Source organism: Microcebus murinus, chromosome 8 (assembly GCF_040939455.1).
Source record: "Microcebus murinus isolate Inina chromosome 8, M.murinus_Inina_mat1.0, whole genome shotgun sequence".
Classification (NCBI taxonomy): domain Eukaryota; kingdom Metazoa; phylum Chordata; class Mammalia; order Primates; family Cheirogaleidae; genus Microcebus; species Microcebus murinus.
Genome location: NC_134111.1, coordinates 95,816,424 through 95,833,890, shown reverse-complemented (window position 1 = coordinate 95,833,890; position 17,467 = coordinate 95,816,424). Strand labels below are relative to the sequence as shown.

Here is a 17,467-nt window from a genome sequence, read left to right as displayed (position 1 = left end):
CCACTTTCTCCGCCCGCCGAGATGGGCCCGAATGGGGGCTGCAGAGGACGCGTCCGCGGGCGGCGACAGCAGCAGCAGCAACAGCCGCAGCGCCGCGGTCTCCGCGATTGAGCTGGTATTTGGGCGGCTGGTGGCGGCGGGGACGGTTGGGGGGTGGGAGGAGGCGGAGGAGGAGGCGAAGGAGGAGGAGGGAGAACCCCGTGCAACGTTGGGACTTGGCAGCCCGCCTCCCCCTGCCCAAGGATATTTAATTTGCCTCGGGAATCGCTACTTCCAGAGGGGAACTCAGGAGGGAAGGCGCGCGCGCCTGAAGGGGCAACGCAGGGACCCCGGGCCGCCGCCGCCGCGTCCCTGCGCTGGACTCCAGCCGGGGCAGCGAGAGATGCATCTTCGCTCCTTCCCCACCGCGGCGGCCGAGAGGAGACTTGGCCCCCGGAGGATCGCGGCCGCCCTCACCCCGGACGCACGGCCTCCCCCCCGGGCGTGAAACGCCCGTGAACTCCGCTCAGGCTATCTCAGGCTATCTCCTCGGCGCAGCTGCTGCGTCCTCCTGTGGCTTCCCCTCCCCAGCGCGGGGGGCGGCGTGGATTTCGGAGTCGGGGTTTCTGCGGCTTCCAGCCCTGTTTGCATGTGCGGGGCCGCGACGAGGAGCCTCCGCCCCCCACCCAGTTGTTTTGCGGCGCCTCCCTCTGCTCGGCGGCGGCGGCGGCGGCAGCATGGCGAGCCCTCCGGAGACCGACGGCTTCTCGGACGTGCGCAAGGTTGGCTACCTGCGCAAACCCAAGAGCATGCACAAGCGCTTCTTCGTGCTGCGGGCGGCCAGCGAGGCAGGGGGCCCGGCGCGCCTGGAGTACTACGAGAACGAGAAGAAGTGGCGGCACAAGTCGAGCGCCCCCAAACGCTCGATCCCCCTTGAGAGCTGCTTCAACATCAACAAGCGGGCTGACTCCAAGAACAAGCACCTGGTGGCTCTCTATACCCGGGACGAGCACTTTGCCATCGCGGCGGACAGCGAGGCTGAGCAAGACAGCTGGTACCAGGCTCTCCTGCAGCTGCACAACCGTGCCAAGGGCCACCACGATGGGGCTGCAGCATCCGGGCTGGGAGGCGGCGGGGGCAGCTGCAGCGGCAGCTCTGGCCTGGGCGAGGCTGGGGAGGACTTGAGCTACGGGGATGCGCCCCCAGGACCCGCCTTCAAAGAGGTCTGGCAGGTGATCCTGAAGCCCAAGGGCCTGGGTCAGACAAAGAACCTGATTGGCATCTACCGCCTCTGCCTGACCAGCAAGACCATCAGCTTCGTGAAGCTGAACTCGGAGGCAGCCGCCGTGGTACTGCAGCTAATGAACATCAGGCGCTGCGGCCACTCGGAGAACTTCTTCTTCATCGAGGTGGGCCGTTCCGCCGTGACGGGGCCGGGGGAGTTTTGGATGCAGGTGGATGACTCGGTGGTGGCCCAGAACATGCACGAGACCATCCTGGAGGCCATGCGGGCCATGAGTGATGAGTTCCGCCCTCGCAGCAAGAGCCAGTCCTCATCCAACTGCTCCAACCCCATCAGCGTCCCCCTGCGCAGGCACCATCTCAACAACCCCCCGCCCAGCCAGGTGGGGCTGACCCGCCGATCGCGCACCGAGAGCATCACCGCCACCTCCCCAGCCAGCATGGTGGGCGGAAAGCCGGGTTCCTTCCGCGTCCGCGCCTCCAGCGACGGCGAAGGCACCATGTCACGCCCGGCCTCGGTGGATGGCAGTCCTGTGAGTCCTAGCACCAACAGGACCCACGCCCACCGGCATCGGGGCAGCGCCCGGCTGCACCCCCCACTCAACCACAGCCGCTCTATCCCCATGCCTTCTTCTCGCTGCTCGCCTTCGGCCACCAGCCCGGTCAGTCTGTCGTCCAGCAGCACCAGTGGCCACGGCTCCACCTCGGACTGCCTGTTCCCACGGCGGTCTAGTGCTTCTGTGTCCGGGTCCCCCAGCGATGGCGGTTTCATCTCCTCGGACGAGTATGGCTCCAGTCCTTGCGATTTCCGAAGCTCTTTCCGCAGTGTCACTCCAGATTCCCTGGGCCACACCCCACCGGCCCGTGGTGAAGAGGAGCTGAGCAACTATATCTGCATGGGCGGCAAGGGGGCCTCCACCCTGACCGCCCCCAACGGTCACTACATTTTGTCTAGGGGTGGCAATGGCCACCGCTACATCCCGGGAGCTGGCTTGGGCACCAGTCCAGCCTTGGCTGGGGATGAAGCAGCCAGTGCTGCAGATCTGGATAATCGTTTCCGAAAGAGAACTCACTCGGCAGGCACATCCCCTACCATTTCCCACCAGAAGACCCCGTCCCAGTCCTCAGTGGCTTCCATCGAGGAGTATACGGAGATGATGCCTGCCTACCCACCAGGAGGTGGCAGTGGAGGCCGACTGCCGGGCCACCGGCACTCCGCCTTCGTGCCCACCCACTCCTACCCGGAGGAGGGTCTGGAAATGCACCCCATGGAGCCTCAGGGGGGCCACCACCGCCCAGATACCTCCACCCTCCACACCGACGATGGCTATATGCCCATGTCCCCGGGGGTGGCCCCAGTGCCCAGCAGCAGAAAGAGCAGTGGGGACTATATGCCCATGAGCCCCAAGAGCGTGTCTGCCCCCCAGCAGATCATCAACCCCATCAGACGCCATCCCCAGAGAGTGGACCCCAATGGCTACATGATGATGTCCCCCAGCGGCAGCTGCTCCCCTGACCTTGGAGGTGGGCCCAGCAGCAGCAGCAGTGCTGCCCCCTCTGGGAGCAGCTACGGGAAGCTTTGGACAAATGGTGTAGGGGGCCACCACTCTCCCGCCCTGCCCCACCCCAAGCCTCCAGTGGAGAGCAGTGGTGGCAAGCTCTTGCCTTGCACAGGTGACTACATGAACATGTCGCCAGTGGGGGACTCCAATACCAGCAGCCCCTCCGGCTGCTACTACGGCCCTGAATACCCCCAGCACAAGCCAGTCCTCTCCTACTACTCATTGCCAAGGTCCTTTAAGCACACTCAGCGTCCTGGGGAGCCAGAGGAGGGTGCCCGGCACCAGCACCTCCGCCTTTCCTCTAGCTCTGGTCGCCTTCTCTATGCTGCAGCGGCAGAAGATTCTTCCTCCTCCACCAGCAGCGACAGCCTTGGTGGGGGCTACTGTGGGGCTAGGCTGGAGCCTGGTCTCCCGCATGCCCACCACCATCAGGTCTTGCAGCCCCATCTGCCTCGGAAAGTGGACACAGCCGCCCAGACCAACAGCCGCCTGGCTCGGCCCACGAGGCTATCCCTGGGGGATCCTAAGGCCAGCACCTTACCTCGGGCCCGAGAGCAGCAGCAGCCCCTGCTGCACCCTCCGGAGCCCAAAAGCCCAGGGGAATATGTGAATATTGAATTTGGGAGTGATCAGCCTGGCTATTTATCTGGCCCCGTGGCTTCCCACAGCTCGCCTTCAGTCAGGTGTCCATCCCAGCTCCAGCCAACTCCCAGAGAGGAAGAGACTGGCACTGAGGAGTACATGAAAATGGACCTGGGGCCGGGCCGGAGGGCAGCCTGGCAGGAGAGCTCCGGGGTTGAGATGGGCAGAGTGGGCCCCGCACCTCCTGGGGCTACGAGTGTTTGCAGGCCCACCCGGGCAGTACCCAGCAGCCGTGGCGACTATATGACCATGCAGATGGGTTGTCCCCGTCAGAGCTACGTGGACACCTCCCCAGTTGCCCCGGTCAGCTATGCTGACATGCGGACAGGCATTGCTGCACGGGAGGTGAGCCTGCCCAGGGCTGCCACGGCTGCTCCCTCCTCATCCTCAGCAGCCTCTGCTTCTCCTGCTGCACCTCAAGGGACAGCTGAGCTGGCTGCCCAAGCATCCCTGCTGGGGGGCCCACAGGGACCCGGGGGCATGAGCGCCTTCACCCGGGTGAACCTCAGTCCCAACCGCAACCAGAGTGCCAAAGTGATCCGTGCAGACCCACAAGGGTGCCGGAGGAGGCATAGCTCCGAGACCTTCTGCTCCACACCTAGTGCCACCCGGGTGGGCAACACAGTGCCCTTAGGAGGGGGGGCTGCAGTAGGGGCTAGCAGCGGAGGCGGCAGCAGCAGCAGTGAAGATGGGAAACGCCACAGCTCTGCTTCCTTTGAGAATGTGTGGCTGAAGCCTGGGGAGCTTGGGGAAGCCCCCAAGGAGTCAGCCCAAGTGTGTGGGGCTGCTGGGGGTTTGGAGAATGGTCTTAACTACATAGACCTGGATTTGGTCAAGGACTTCAAGCAGCGCTCTCAGGAGCGCCCTGCTCAACCACAGCCTCCCCTACCAACACCCCCTCGTCAGCCCCTGGGCAGCGGGGAAAGCAGCTCCACCCGCCGCTCCAGTGAGGATTTAAGCGCCTATGCCAGCATCAGTTTCCAGAAGCAGCCAGAGGACCGCCAGTAGCTCATCTGGACATCACAGCAGGTGCGTTTCATGGTGACAAAGTCAGAAGACAAAACTGCTTTTAACTTTGTGCATGAATTCTGTTCTCTGCCTCCACCCCTTCCAACTCTTTCCTACTGCTTCCTCAGGGAGAATGCACTTAGATCCTCAGGGCACACAAGATCCCCACCCCACAGTGACACCTGGCAGAGAGTCAAATAAACATGTAGGAACAGCCTCAGGCGAGCTTTTTCATTTGAGAATTCCCAAGTGAAGTACTTTTGTAGTATTTTAAAAACTTATATTCTGTAATGCCAGTTCTGAGGTTTGTAAAGTTCACATATAAGAATCTTAATCTCTATGTTAAAGTTTTCTTTTGACTATATATTTAGGTCAGCCCCTGGAAGGAACAATTCTATAAAAAAAAAAGATTGTTAATACAGGGGCTAAAACTCTTCTTTTAAGATAGTTTCTCAGACCCCTTAAGGGGGATCTTATCGGGTTACTCTGTGTACTTTTGTTCTGTGATTTCACAATACCAAGGCAACGTAAACAGCAGTGGGAAACATTGATTTCTATTTGTGCTGCCCTAAAAAGATTCAGGAGAAATAGCTTTTAAGACCTACATATTTAAAGAGAAGTAACTATCTGTCTGTTGTCTCTCAAGAAAGTCATTAGTGGTGACATTTTCTTTTTGTTCCTGTACCAGGATTTGTGAAATATTATTCACATCCATGCCATGGCCACTGTTAGACAGGGCATGCAGTCAACTCTGCATGCATCTGGGACCCATTATTAGTTAAGAGTTATGGAAGTTCATCCCAGGATGTCTGGCTTGCAGTTGTCTCTTCTTGCACTGAGATGCCACACATATCATTTGGGGCTACTGTATATCTTCTGTAAAATTCCTTCACATTTTTATGTTGAAAAGAAGGGATAAGTCAGGAACATGGAGGTCTTGTTTTGTTTTGCCTTGAATGTTAGGGCTAAATTATGTACTCTTCACTTAAAAGATATTTGTTGTTCAACTTTAAGTTCAAGAGTAGACACCTCAGTAAATGTTGAAAGTTGGCTTTAGGTCTTCTGTGGCTAAGGCTGTATTGAAAATGAAAAACATTTGTAATAGGAAATTAGCCTGCCCTTCGTTCTGTTGAGCCAGTTTTTTGGTGGTCATAATTGCGGGTAGAAGAGAGGAGTATAGTTTGCAAATAATGTGATGAGTTGGCATTGCAGAAGTTTCCAGCATTTGGAAACACTTTATTCTGACAAACTGATTATCTTGTGAATTTTATATATGCTGCACAGAATGAGCTTTGAAAAGCATTAATTTTTCTTAGTATGTGTCCACTCATAAGAAATTAATTTGTGCCTTGGATTCTTATAGATAGGTATTTATTTATTATGCGGTCAGTCTCCTTGATTCTGTTTCTAATATTTGACCCATATCATTCTATATTTTGTAGAACAAGACAAAGGTATTTGAAGAAACTAAGATTTTAGGCGATTGTTATAAAAAGGCATTTATTTGATCAGTATTTATTTCAACATTTGTTTTCATCATGAACTAGAATAGAGATTTAATTGTAGATATCAACGTCAACAGTATAAATTTTGGTTATTTTAAGTGATGTTTTTGGGAGTTGGGCTGTAACACTTTAACCACTTGTATTATAAAGTGCTTCATTGATAAAGTAATGAGAATTTGAAGGAAACAAACCTAGCAGAACTAAAATTTAGGTTTTAAAAGAGATGAAAGAAGAAACTAAGAAACAATAAGTTTTTCTCACTTACTTTCTTAATTTATATTGGTTTCTCTTTATAGAGTAGAATAAATGATGTTTGCTCTATATAGAAAATTGATGACCAAATAGAATTCTCATTTTTAAAAAGGGTTTTAAAATAAAATTTTCCTTGTGTGGAAGATTAAAAAACAAAACTCCAACCTTATATTCTTAACTTTCTTTGGGAAAATATAATATTCTGAAGTAATCATATAACCATATCCCTAATAAATTGTGGAGTAACAATATACCGTACTTTGCACCATGCCAGAAAAATTCTACAATGTGTAAGATGTAAATGTCTGTGTTTTAAGTGGGGCACCAAAGGCTACTGGCACGTTTACATCCTCATTTCTGCTTGCTTGCCTTTGCCCTGTTGAGTTTAAAGATGTTATTTGACAGTCGGTTATCATCTGAGAGACAGAAAGAAGTCAGACCTGTGAATGGCAAACAGCTTCTGCTGCTCCGAATGACTATGTTTGTGAAAACATTGTTTTCCTCACTTCCTCAGCACTTGCCCTCTTTGCCTCTCTTTCCCACTTCTCAGGTAAAACCTGAAACATGGTGAAAGGAAGAGAGGTACCATGAGGGGGTGCGCTCTTTCTAACCTAACCTCTCCGCTTGTTTAGCATTTTTCATTGTTCAGTAAAGGACAACACGTGTGGAGCACTGAGCTCAGGAGCCAGGACTTGTTGGATGCCCTTCCCCTTAGCATCCAGTCCAGCACCTTTTCTGTTTCTCCTTTCTCTTGTCAAGCCGTGTCTCCTTGACCTTAGTTATGACCTGCTGTTCATAGTTTTCCAGCACTACCCCCTCCCACTCCCTTTGTTCCTGACGTTGGCCTTTTTTGGCTCCTCTTCAGAATTTCGCAGTGCTTGTGGCCTCCTGTCTGCACAGTGCAGAACTGGGACCCCGAGAAGGAAGGCAAAAAGGGCGTCTCACACCAGCTCAGGGCAGCCGCGCTACCTTTAGCCGGCGTCAGTTTGCCTTTTAGTTTTGAAACGGCAGCTGGGCAGACAGAGCCGAGTCATCCCTTCTAGGTTCAGTTTCTGCTTTTTGTCATTCTTTGTTATGCCCGCCTTCCTTAAAATAAAAAAAAAAAAAATCAAGAATCTGGCCATTTCTCTTTCTTTCACTCTATTTCTTTTTTGTGATTTCAGGGACACGGCACCTCCACGCCCGCCTCTCCCTCCCTCTCCCCTCCCCTCGCTGTGTGGCCTTCCTGGCTGGCGCGAGCCCTCTCGGCCCCGGCACTTTCCCCTTTCCGGGTCACCTCCGCTTCCTGCATTCCTCCCTCTTCATTTGGCAGCCGGCTGCCCCTCCTTCCTGCAAGCCCCTGTTGCTGGGGTCGGGGGGGAATCTGCCGCCGCGAGCCCGCGCTCGGGCCTCCCGCCCCCGCCGGCCCCTGGGCGGCCGGGCCCCTTCCCGGGCCGCGCGGGCGGCGGTGGCGGGCGAGCCCCCGCCCCCCGGGCTCCTCGTTGCGGCGGCTGACCCCAGGCGGGCGGGCGCTGATTGGCCCCCGCCAGAGCCAATCAGCGCGAGTCGCCGCCCAGTTGCGGCGGGCGCGGGGCGGGGCCTCGGCGTGGGGCCCTGGGTCGCGGGTCCCGGGCGCCGGCGGGCCGAGCGTCCCCGGCTGGTCCTCTGCCACCCTGTCCCTACAGAGCCCGCGGAACTGAGCCCAGCACCCCTCCGCGCCGCGCCCCCGGACGGAGCGTGTTGTGCGCTCGGCCACGGCCGCGTGTCTAGACCAGGGTTAAGAATGAACAAGTCCAGCCGGCCCACTGACGGGGGCCGGAAACGCACGCTTCCTCTGGTTTTTAATTGAGAAAAATCCAGGCCGTGGCCATGTGACGCGCCCCATTTTGTTTCCTTCCTCTCTTTACTACGGTTTACTACGAGGCCGCGTTCCTCCTTCCTGCCTCCAGATCCGGGGTCAGGAGGGGGGCGACCGCACGTGGCTGCCGGCTGGATGGGCTTGGCTGGGGGTTCTTGCATTTACCTCTCTTGCCAATGGGGGGGAGAAGGAGATAAGGGTGCTGTGTGTGGCTGGCATTGTTGTGGGGTCGTTTGGTTTGAGCGTGCCTTGGGCTCTCTGTACATTTTATTGGGCACCTGCAGTTTGCAAAGCGCCTGAGCAACGTCAGATGGAGGAAAACTGATCCTCCTACGCTGGGAGGGAGCTCAGAGTGAAAGGAAAACGGGGGCTCCAGCTTGCAAATCGTGAGGGTCTACAGCATTCACCACGAGGGCTTGGGTAGTGTGTGCCTTTTATGTTCCTTACCGAGGTTTGCTGCTGTGTTGTCAGACACAGATTTTTTTTTTCTTTCTCTTGCTCATTCACAGCTCAAGTGACCGCCCTTCAGGTCAGGCTGGGTGAACGGATTTTGAAAGCTTGCTAGATTTGTGTTGTGCCCCTTTCTGTTACCAAAATTATGTGAGCTGTATTACTACATGGGTTGGAAAAGGTGCTCAGATTTGTCCTTTTTAAAATAAGAGGAAATAAGAAAGAGAAATGGCATGGAAATATTTTCTCTCCCTCCCAAATAAGCATTTCTCACCAGCCAGCATCCCTAAGCATAAGCCTCAAAGGCAGCGCTTTTCCTATGGTGCTGATTGAAACATCACAGGTGAAAACGTACCAAAGAAGGAGCAGTGGGAGGAGGGGGTTTCCTTGTTGTTCCAGAAAACTTTGAGCATCTAATAATGTTCTTAATCTTTGCCATTGTTTAGGTAGCTTTTTATGTTAAAAAATCCCACATATTATAGTCATTTATCTCAGTGCCCCCTAAATAAATATTATCTTCAGTATTACCTTGCAGGAAGGGACTTGAGATCTAAAAGGGCATGCCACTTTTTTTTTTGGTTTATCAAAATTCCTGGAAAATATCTTTGTGCTATCTTGAATGATGCAATGGAAAAAACAGCTCCTGGAGCCAGAGATCTTGGGCTCTAACACAGCCTGTGCCCTTTACCAGCTGGGTGACCTTGGGCAAGTCACTTAATTTCTCTGGACCTATTTCCTCATCAGTAACTTGAGGATTTTGTTCTAAATTATTCTAACCTCCTTTGCAGCTCTAAACATAGGACTGTTTTGGAGAAAATGACTGATATTCTTTAATGGGTCAGTTGTAATGAGGATTCTTTCTGAAGGAACTGTTGACAAAATCATAATAAAACCTTAGAATGTCCTGTTCTGTCCAGTTCTTGCTTTCAGATCAGACATTCTTGCTTTCAGATCAGACGGGGACCTGGAAGGAAAACATTCCATTTGATTCAGGCCTGATTTTAAACTTTCTTGTTTGGAGGGGCATTTTTAGGGTATAACAGACCTTGGGACAAACTCCCTTGACTGCACCTGTCTTAAGTTTCTGGTACCATCTCCAGGTTGAATTAGGTTCCTCTTCCTCCCCTCACTCTCTTTCAAAAATAAAATGTGGCCAGATGCTGTGGCTCAGGCCTGTAATCCTAACTAACACTCTGGGAGGCTGAGGTGGGAGGATTGCTTGAGCTCTGGTGTTCTAGACCAGCCTGAGCAGGAGCAAGACCTCAGATCTACAAACAATAGAAAAATTATTCTGGCACAGTGGCACTCCCTGAAATCTCAGCTACTCTGGAGGGTGAGGCAGGAGGAGCACATGAGCCCAGGAGTTTGAGGTTGCAGTAAGCTATGATGATGCCACTGCACTTTACTCCCTGGTGACAGAGCAAAGACCCTGTCTCAAAAAAAAAAAGGAAAGAAAGAAAGAAAGGAAAGAAAGAAAGAAAGAAAGAAAGAAAGAAAGAAAGAAAGAAAGAAAGAAAGAAAGAGGAAGGAAGGAAGGAAGGAAAGAGAAAGAAAGAAAGAAAGAAAGGAAAGAAAGAAAGGAAAGAAAGAAAGAAAGAAAGAAAGAAAGAAAGAAAGAAAGAAAGAAAGAAAGAAAGAAAGAGGAAGGAAGGAAGGAAGGAAGGAAGGAAGGAAGGAAAGAGAAAGAAAGAAAGAAAGAAAGGAAAGAAAGAAAGAAAGGAAAGAAAGAAAGAAAGAAAGAAAGAAAGAAAGAAAGAAAGAAAGAAAGAAAGAAAAAGAAAGGAAGGAAGGAAGGAAGGAAGGAGAAAGAGAAAGAAAGAAAGAAAAAGAAAGAAAGAAAGAAAGAAAGAAAGAAAGAAAGAAAGAAAGAAAGAAAGAAAGAAAGAAAGAGAAAGAGAGAAAGAAAGAGAAAGAATAAAACAAAAATGAAATGTGTGTGGGAATGCAAGTCATCTTGCATCCTAAGGTCAACTGTCGGAAACTTCTTACCCCATCCTACTGTATAGATTAAGCTTTAACCACTGCATCTCTGTGACATTATTCTAGTTATTCTGTTGGAAATCCCTACTTCTTGTGGGTGGTCTGTTTATGGATGACGTTTCTCATTTGTACCACAAGCATTCTCCACTGAGCTATCCACTGAAGTGAATGGAAAGGAAATCGGAGAAGCCAACTGGGGACTGTAGGGAGTATTCCACAATTTTTTGTTTAGTTTTATTTTTCTGTTAGGTGTGTGAAACAACTTAATATTTCTCTTGCTGGCAGAATTAGTGTTGTCCAGCCTTTTTGTCCTTTAGGATTTTTGATTAGTTAGTTGAGCTGTACCAGTGCTTTACTGACCCAGTGCTATCTTGGCTGTTGAGTTGCCAATATATTCAGAAGCTCCTATCTCTTTTGCACCTCCATGTGGATTTCATAAATCGTTAGAATAGTCAATTGACTCCTTCAGAACTCCACTGACTTTCTTTTCTAATCCTCCTTCTAATATAATCAGATATATTTCTTAGCTGAATAGTATATAAATGGTTCCTTTTATTTTGATGGGTTGGTAATTTAGCATAATGGAACACTTCACAATTCTAAGGTTTTGTTTTGTTTTAAATAAAGCCATTTCCTCAATTATTTCCTTATGTTACAGAGTTACTGGAAATTATATTCAAGGAAAATAGCTTCTTGTGAATTCAGTTTGAAGTCAGTTTCACATTAAAGTGTCTGTAACTTTTTTCCATACCAATACTTTTTTTTTGCATTTAAAGTGATACTCTGTCACCTTTATAGTTATGTAATTGATTTATTACTTTATTACCTTATGAGTTGATAGCTTTGTGGTAGAATTTAAAAGCGCTTTTTAAAATGTTATTGAAACATGTCGAAAAGCTGTAATCACATTGAATTTTAACTTAGCAATTACATTTTAATGTTAGTATGGTGTAATAATACTATATTAATTTCAAACTAATGTGAACTAGTTACTAAAAGTTGTTATATAGCTTTTTAAAATGATAAGCTAGATTCATCTGTTTGCTTCTATTCGTGTCTTATATTATGGAAATGGTGGTATCTCTCCCATTAATTCATAGAAAATGCAGAAAGATGGATTAGATAAGTATAAGGTACTATCATCTATGGTAAAAGGAACATTTTCGATTTTAATAATATTCTTGCTGCAGGCTCTGCTATAATCTATTTGTTAAAATAAATTTGGTTGGATAAATGTGACTTGTGCTTCTTCAATGAGTCAGTGATCTTTGAATAATAGAACTTTTAAAAATGATGTGTTTATGTTGAAAGGGCTGCTTTTCTTTTTCAACCTCTTTTCTGTATTTTCATTCATGGTGGCAGCAGAGTAGAATGTGAGGGTCAGACTGCAAGTTTAGTTGTATCTATCTTAAAGCAGAGAGGATATTTGTGGTTTTATTACCCTACCCTGAATGTTTTATTGAGTTAGCTGAGTTGTATTGTATCCATTGTTTTCCTTTTACCATTCCATTTTTTTTAAAAAAAAACTATGTACACATATGCATTCTCCCCACTCCTTTTCTTTTTCCATTGTTGACCAAAGAATGCTTTGATAAGGGTTCTGTGATCTTCTTTGACATATTTAGGTCATGTCGCTGAACAATATCACATAATCTTGAGAAGTTTTTTTTTATAATTGTTGGAGTGATGAAAGAGGCATTATCTTTTTTTCCATATGTATGTAGTATGGCAAACAAATCATATCTTTCACAGAAAAGTCGTGATTTTTACTTTTGGGAAAGATATGATCTAAATGAGATAGGCACAATTTTAAAAAGAGGGCATTTAAAGTCCACTGAAATATTCAGTAGCTACTGTGTAGTCATCACAGTAGCTACTGTGATGAATTATCATTGATCTGATCTCCCCCAGTGATCACCCTTCCCTGTTAATTTTAAAATTAATTGGAGGGCTCTCTGGATGTGAAAGGTAGTGGTACTTACCCTTGAGTTTTAGGGTTGTGGGAACAACCAGAAGGTGAGAAGATGTTTGGTATCTCCAGTGCAGTAAAAGAAGCTGCCATCTCTCAGCCCCAACATGAGTTATCTGCCCTTGACCAAACAGACCCCAAACCACTTTTTCTTGTTTTCCTTTTTCCTTCCTTTTCTTCAATAAACACCATTGAGCACTTATTATGTTCCAAATAGCATACCTTTTATTGAAAGATGTTAAAGGTGGATTATGGAAATGAAGGAAAAAAATGGGAGTTAGAGGAGATCACTGAAGTAGTTTCTTAGGGTACAACTTTTCTGTGGGGGAAAAAGTCTTGATTCATAACATGTAATCTATGAAAGTTGGCATTTTTCATAAACTTAAAGGGCAAAAGAACCCATCTACCTTGAGGTATTATAGTTTTCTTAATCATTCTAACCATGGCTTCTACCTTGACAATAACACCAGCATACTAAATAGTGTTAAGGCTGATGAAACTCATTTGGAAGAATGGCCCATTTTTGTGTATTAAGCTTGCAAACATAGTATTAATACTACCGTGAAGCAAGAGGAAGATATCTTTGCTTTGGGTCTTTAGTTCAAGTGAAGAAACCCAGAAGTGGGGTCCAGGTATTAAACGAACAGGGGTTGCGTATTGACTTAATATGGGCTGGTCAGTGATAGGAAACATGGGGTGAGAGCAGAGACTACAAAAGAAGTTTTAAAGTCTTTTCTTGCTATCTCAATTTTATTAACTAAAGACTTCTTATCCCCTTTCGATGGATGGTTTTTATTTTGAGTAAGGAAAGGCTCTAATCCTTTGAACTCTGGTTCCTATGCTTGCTTCTGGCTAGAACTACAGTCTCTTGTGAGATTTTGCCATTGCCCTTTCAAGCACATTTGCTGTCCTGCTCTTTCTCTCTGTTTGGTGATGTGTGGTCATATTTGTTTAGACCACCAAGTTTACTAATAGTTTGCTGGATCTATTCATACTATTTTTTTTTTCTGTGCATGCTTCATATAGGCAATACCTGAACATGCTAAAAATTTCAAGTGGTTTAAAAAAAAAAAAGATTCAGAGGGAAAAATAAGTCTGCCTCCCTCCCTTGTCCCCAGCTTCTCCTAGGCCACCATCACTGCTGCTTTTCTGTTTGTCTTTTAGAGATGGACTGCTCCTAAATTTCCATGGCTTTTTTGAATCCTCAGGTTCAAAAATTGCTAGTAATGTATAACCCAGTGAAAGGGGAAAAGCATTGGCTAAGCAATGATCTACTTTTCCAAGTTTGAAGTGTTTGTGCAAATCAAGAAGGGAAAAGTATCTGTGTTTTCAAACATTACCATTTTAAATCCTTATTACTTCATTTTCCTTTCCTGTTCACTTTCATGGTAGTTCTGAGGCATTCACCTCCTCACCCACCCCAGACTGAATGAATAACTAGTTGTTTTTTTTTTTGAGACAGAGTCTCACTTTGTTGCCTAGGCTAGAGTGAGTGCCATGGCGTCAGCCTAGCTCACAGCAACCTCAAACTCCTGGCTCAAGCGATCCTTCTGCCTCAGCCTCCCAAGTAGCTGGGACTACAGGCATGCGCCACCATGCCCGGCTAATTTTTTCTATATATATTAGTTGGCCAATTAATTTCTTTCTATTTATAGTAGAGACGGGGTCTCGCTCTTGCTCAGGCTGGTTTCGAACTCCTGACCTCGAGCAATCCGCCCGCCTCGGCCTCCCAGAGAGCTAGGATTACAGGCGAATAACTAGTTTTTTATATAGTGTAGTAGGATTAAATATGAAGGTTAATGATCGTTTTGAAGACTTTCTGGACACCAATGTCTCATGTTTTTGAGAGCTCAAAAGAATCAATGCTTTTTATTGGAATGGTCTTTTTACCATTTCAAGTTTGGGGAGCAGTTAAATTTAGATATAAAATTACATACAAATAATCAAAGAAATTTCTTTTCATTAGTGATCTCCTCTCACTTATTCTCTGCAGAGTTATTAACACTAGACAGGAGTAGAATTTAGAGAATCTATCCTGCCTTCTAAGGAGAAGGTGTATTGTTGAGATAATTTCTACTTTGAACCAAAGTGGAACTTCTCCAATGGTCAGAAATGTTTAGGACTGATGCCCTGCTGTTCTTGCTGATTGTGGTACAGGAAGAGTATGAATAGGATGGGGTTGCTCTTGTTACAAAATAGAAACTTTCAAGATTATGATAACGGGTAACATTTGAATCAGAATTATCAGTGTCTGATCATTTGGGGTGACTTGCCCATGAAAGTATGCTAATAGCAATAGTATTAGTTTTCTTCCAGATTATCTAGAGTAAGGAAGAATGAAGGAACTTTTAAAAAATGCATTAAAGAGTTTTATATATGAAGCTATCTAGTTTCTTAGGACTATAAGTCATTTAGCTTTTGATGTATAAAAGCTAAACCACCCCCAAAATGAGTGCTTTAAAACATCAGTCATTTATTACATCATAATTCTGTGTGTTAGTGATTTGGGCTGTGTTTAGTTGGGTGGTTGGTCTGCTTGTCTTACCTGGGTAAAACTCATGTTGTTCAGTCAACTGGAAAGTCGGCTGAGGGCTGATTATCTAGAATGCCCTTCCTAAAAATGTCTGGTGGGTGATTCTGGCTGTTAGTTGGTACTTGCTGTTGACTGGGCCACATGTCCCCAGCAGGCTAGCCCTGACTTCACATGGTATTGGTTGGGTTCCCAGCAGTAAGAGGGGGAAGCAATGAGCGCATAAGTACTTTTCAAGCCTCTGCTTTGTCACTCTCCCGTTGCCCACAGCAAGTCACACAGTAACAAAGGTTAAAGTATAGTTACTACTTCTTCACGGGGGAAACCATTTTTTCCTGATTTACAACTGTATATAAATGCACTTGCAAATGTAGTTAGTTTGTCATCATTAAAAAACATTTATCAGTTGCATGTTGAACATTTAGAATAAAATTATTCATAGATGTTCTCATGAACAGTTTGCTTTGGATGAAATATCAGCAATTTCCTTCATAATAGGATAGTATCATTTTTCCATCTTAATTTTTCTGCAAAAAGTATGAACACTTATATTTCCTTAAATAAATCTTTATTGAATTTATACTGTGAGCAAAGCAGTGGAGACTGAGACAGGCATGTCCCTGTCCTCATGGCACTTAACAGAGAGCAAAAAATAAAGAAATATGCTACTGCAAAATGCAGTATGAGGAAGAAGTGTTATGAGGCAGAATAATGGGCACCACTTTAAATGTAAGGGCAGGAAATAATTTGAGAAAAGAGTAAATAATGTAATTCTACCATTCAGGTTTGTGAAGGGGAAACAAATATTTTACTATCTCATGTTCTGTGGGCCAGTATAGATTCAGGTCTTGAGATGGCATCTTTTGTTAGATTTTCCTCTTGAGGATACCTGAAGAGGGTAAGTAAAGGCTGAAGGTTTGCCTCTAAGGAAAACATGAAAAATGACTACTGAGGTTTCTAGTAGCAGAGGCTGTTGTCTATTTTTAGTGCCATTGGTTGTTTGCGAAAATGTTTATAATGTTTGTCCCAGACACCTACTATGAACTAGGCTAGAAGATGATACTTTCTGACAGTCCTCAGGTGGCTCATGTAGGATCTGAGATGGAAAGGAAAGGAACTCAGAGCCAGGGGTCACTTTCCCACTGTCCCTTAAGTGATGACGTTTACCCCTGGATGAAGGGGACTGGCTGGCTGCCCCCCACCTTCCCGACCAACACAACAAGCTGGGCCAGATGGGAAGTGGCTCTGAGAACTAGACTTTTTGTTGGGAGAGGTGGAAGGCAAGGGCTGAGAGGGAGCCAAAGACTGTGGGATGGTCTGAAGGGGCTTTTCCCACCTGAACACAAATCTTGATTTGGGTAATGCAGAATGTTTGATCATTGGAAAGCAAATGCACACGGTTTGCCACGTCCCTCTCAAGGCAAAGGCAGTACTTTTGTTAGCTCTTTACCCAGCTCTCCTTCCAATCAGTATTTATGGTTTTCTTTTACCAGAATCTCAAATGCCTTAACTATTCCTGAGGTTACAGAACACAAGAACATGGAGCACTGTATCAGACATGTCATGGCGGGGAGAGAGTGGGGGAGCCCTGAAGTTGTATGCAGTGGTATTTACATTGAGATCTTGGCAACTCCATCCCCTTGACTCCCCCTCCAGTGCCCCTCTGCCCCCCTTCCCAATTCCAGCACACTCTTTGAACCACAGCTAAACAATAACTTCCTTTCAGAGTGGATCCTTTTCCCTTTGGTTAGATTAAGGAATATTGATACTACATTTTTAAAAGAATGGGTAAGGAATTAATTTCAGAAAATATCTTACTTCTACTAATAGGGTACCTGGAAGTCATTGAGAGTATAGTTAAAACTTTCCCTTTTGCCTAAACTCCCCCCCATGTGTGTGTAGGGGAGGAGGAAGGTTAGGGGGTGGAAACTATAGTCCAATAAAAAAGGTTACATTCCTAAAACCTAGGCTTTAAAAATATTTTGCAGCCTAAGCCTTTGGTCCCTCTCAAGTCCCTACAAGGGACGGCCTTCAGAAAGTGTGCAGGCTTGTTGTTTCTCAGGCCTTTGAACTGAGTGAAAAATGTGTCTCAAGAAGGAAAAATGAATGGCTGGTGCTTTTAGCCTCCAGCTTGAAACTCGCTGGAGGAATGTTATTGTGTCTTCAAAGCCTGCTTCCCACCACGCTGCATTAGTTAGATGGACTCATGGAAAGTGTCTTTGCATTATCTCTTATACAACAAAACCCCATGCCACCCAATTCGATGTAATTCACTGGCTCCTTTCAGGTGGATTTTTAATTAATGTCTCTTTTCTAAGAATAGAGCCCCATTCCACTGCTTTCTCCTACTGATAGGATTTACGGTTACTCACCAGATAAGGAATCTTTAGCCTTTTGTGTGTGTGTGTGTGTGTGTACACGTCATGGGAAATATTATTTTTTTTTTAAATAATGACAAAAGGTATGTAGGAACCGCTCTTAGCTCTGAAAAGTTCTGAATGGATTTCCAGC

At 46.8% G+C, this 17,467-nt stretch overlaps 1 protein-coding gene across 1 annotated transcript in view; it reads left to right on the top strand.

Moving 5' to 3' along the window:
• The first annotated feature begins 716 nt into the window (after positions 1-716).
• Positions 717-17,467, top strand: part of IRS1 (insulin receptor substrate 1) — a 57,655-nt gene continuing 40,904 nt past the window's right edge. Inside the window, exon 1 of the mRNA XM_012749478.3 lies at positions 717-4,454. Coding sequence (XP_012604932.2) covers positions 717-4,433 — 3,717 coding nt within the window. The 3' untranslated portion in view covers positions 4,434-4,454. The remainder of the gene's footprint in view (positions 4,455-17,467) is intronic.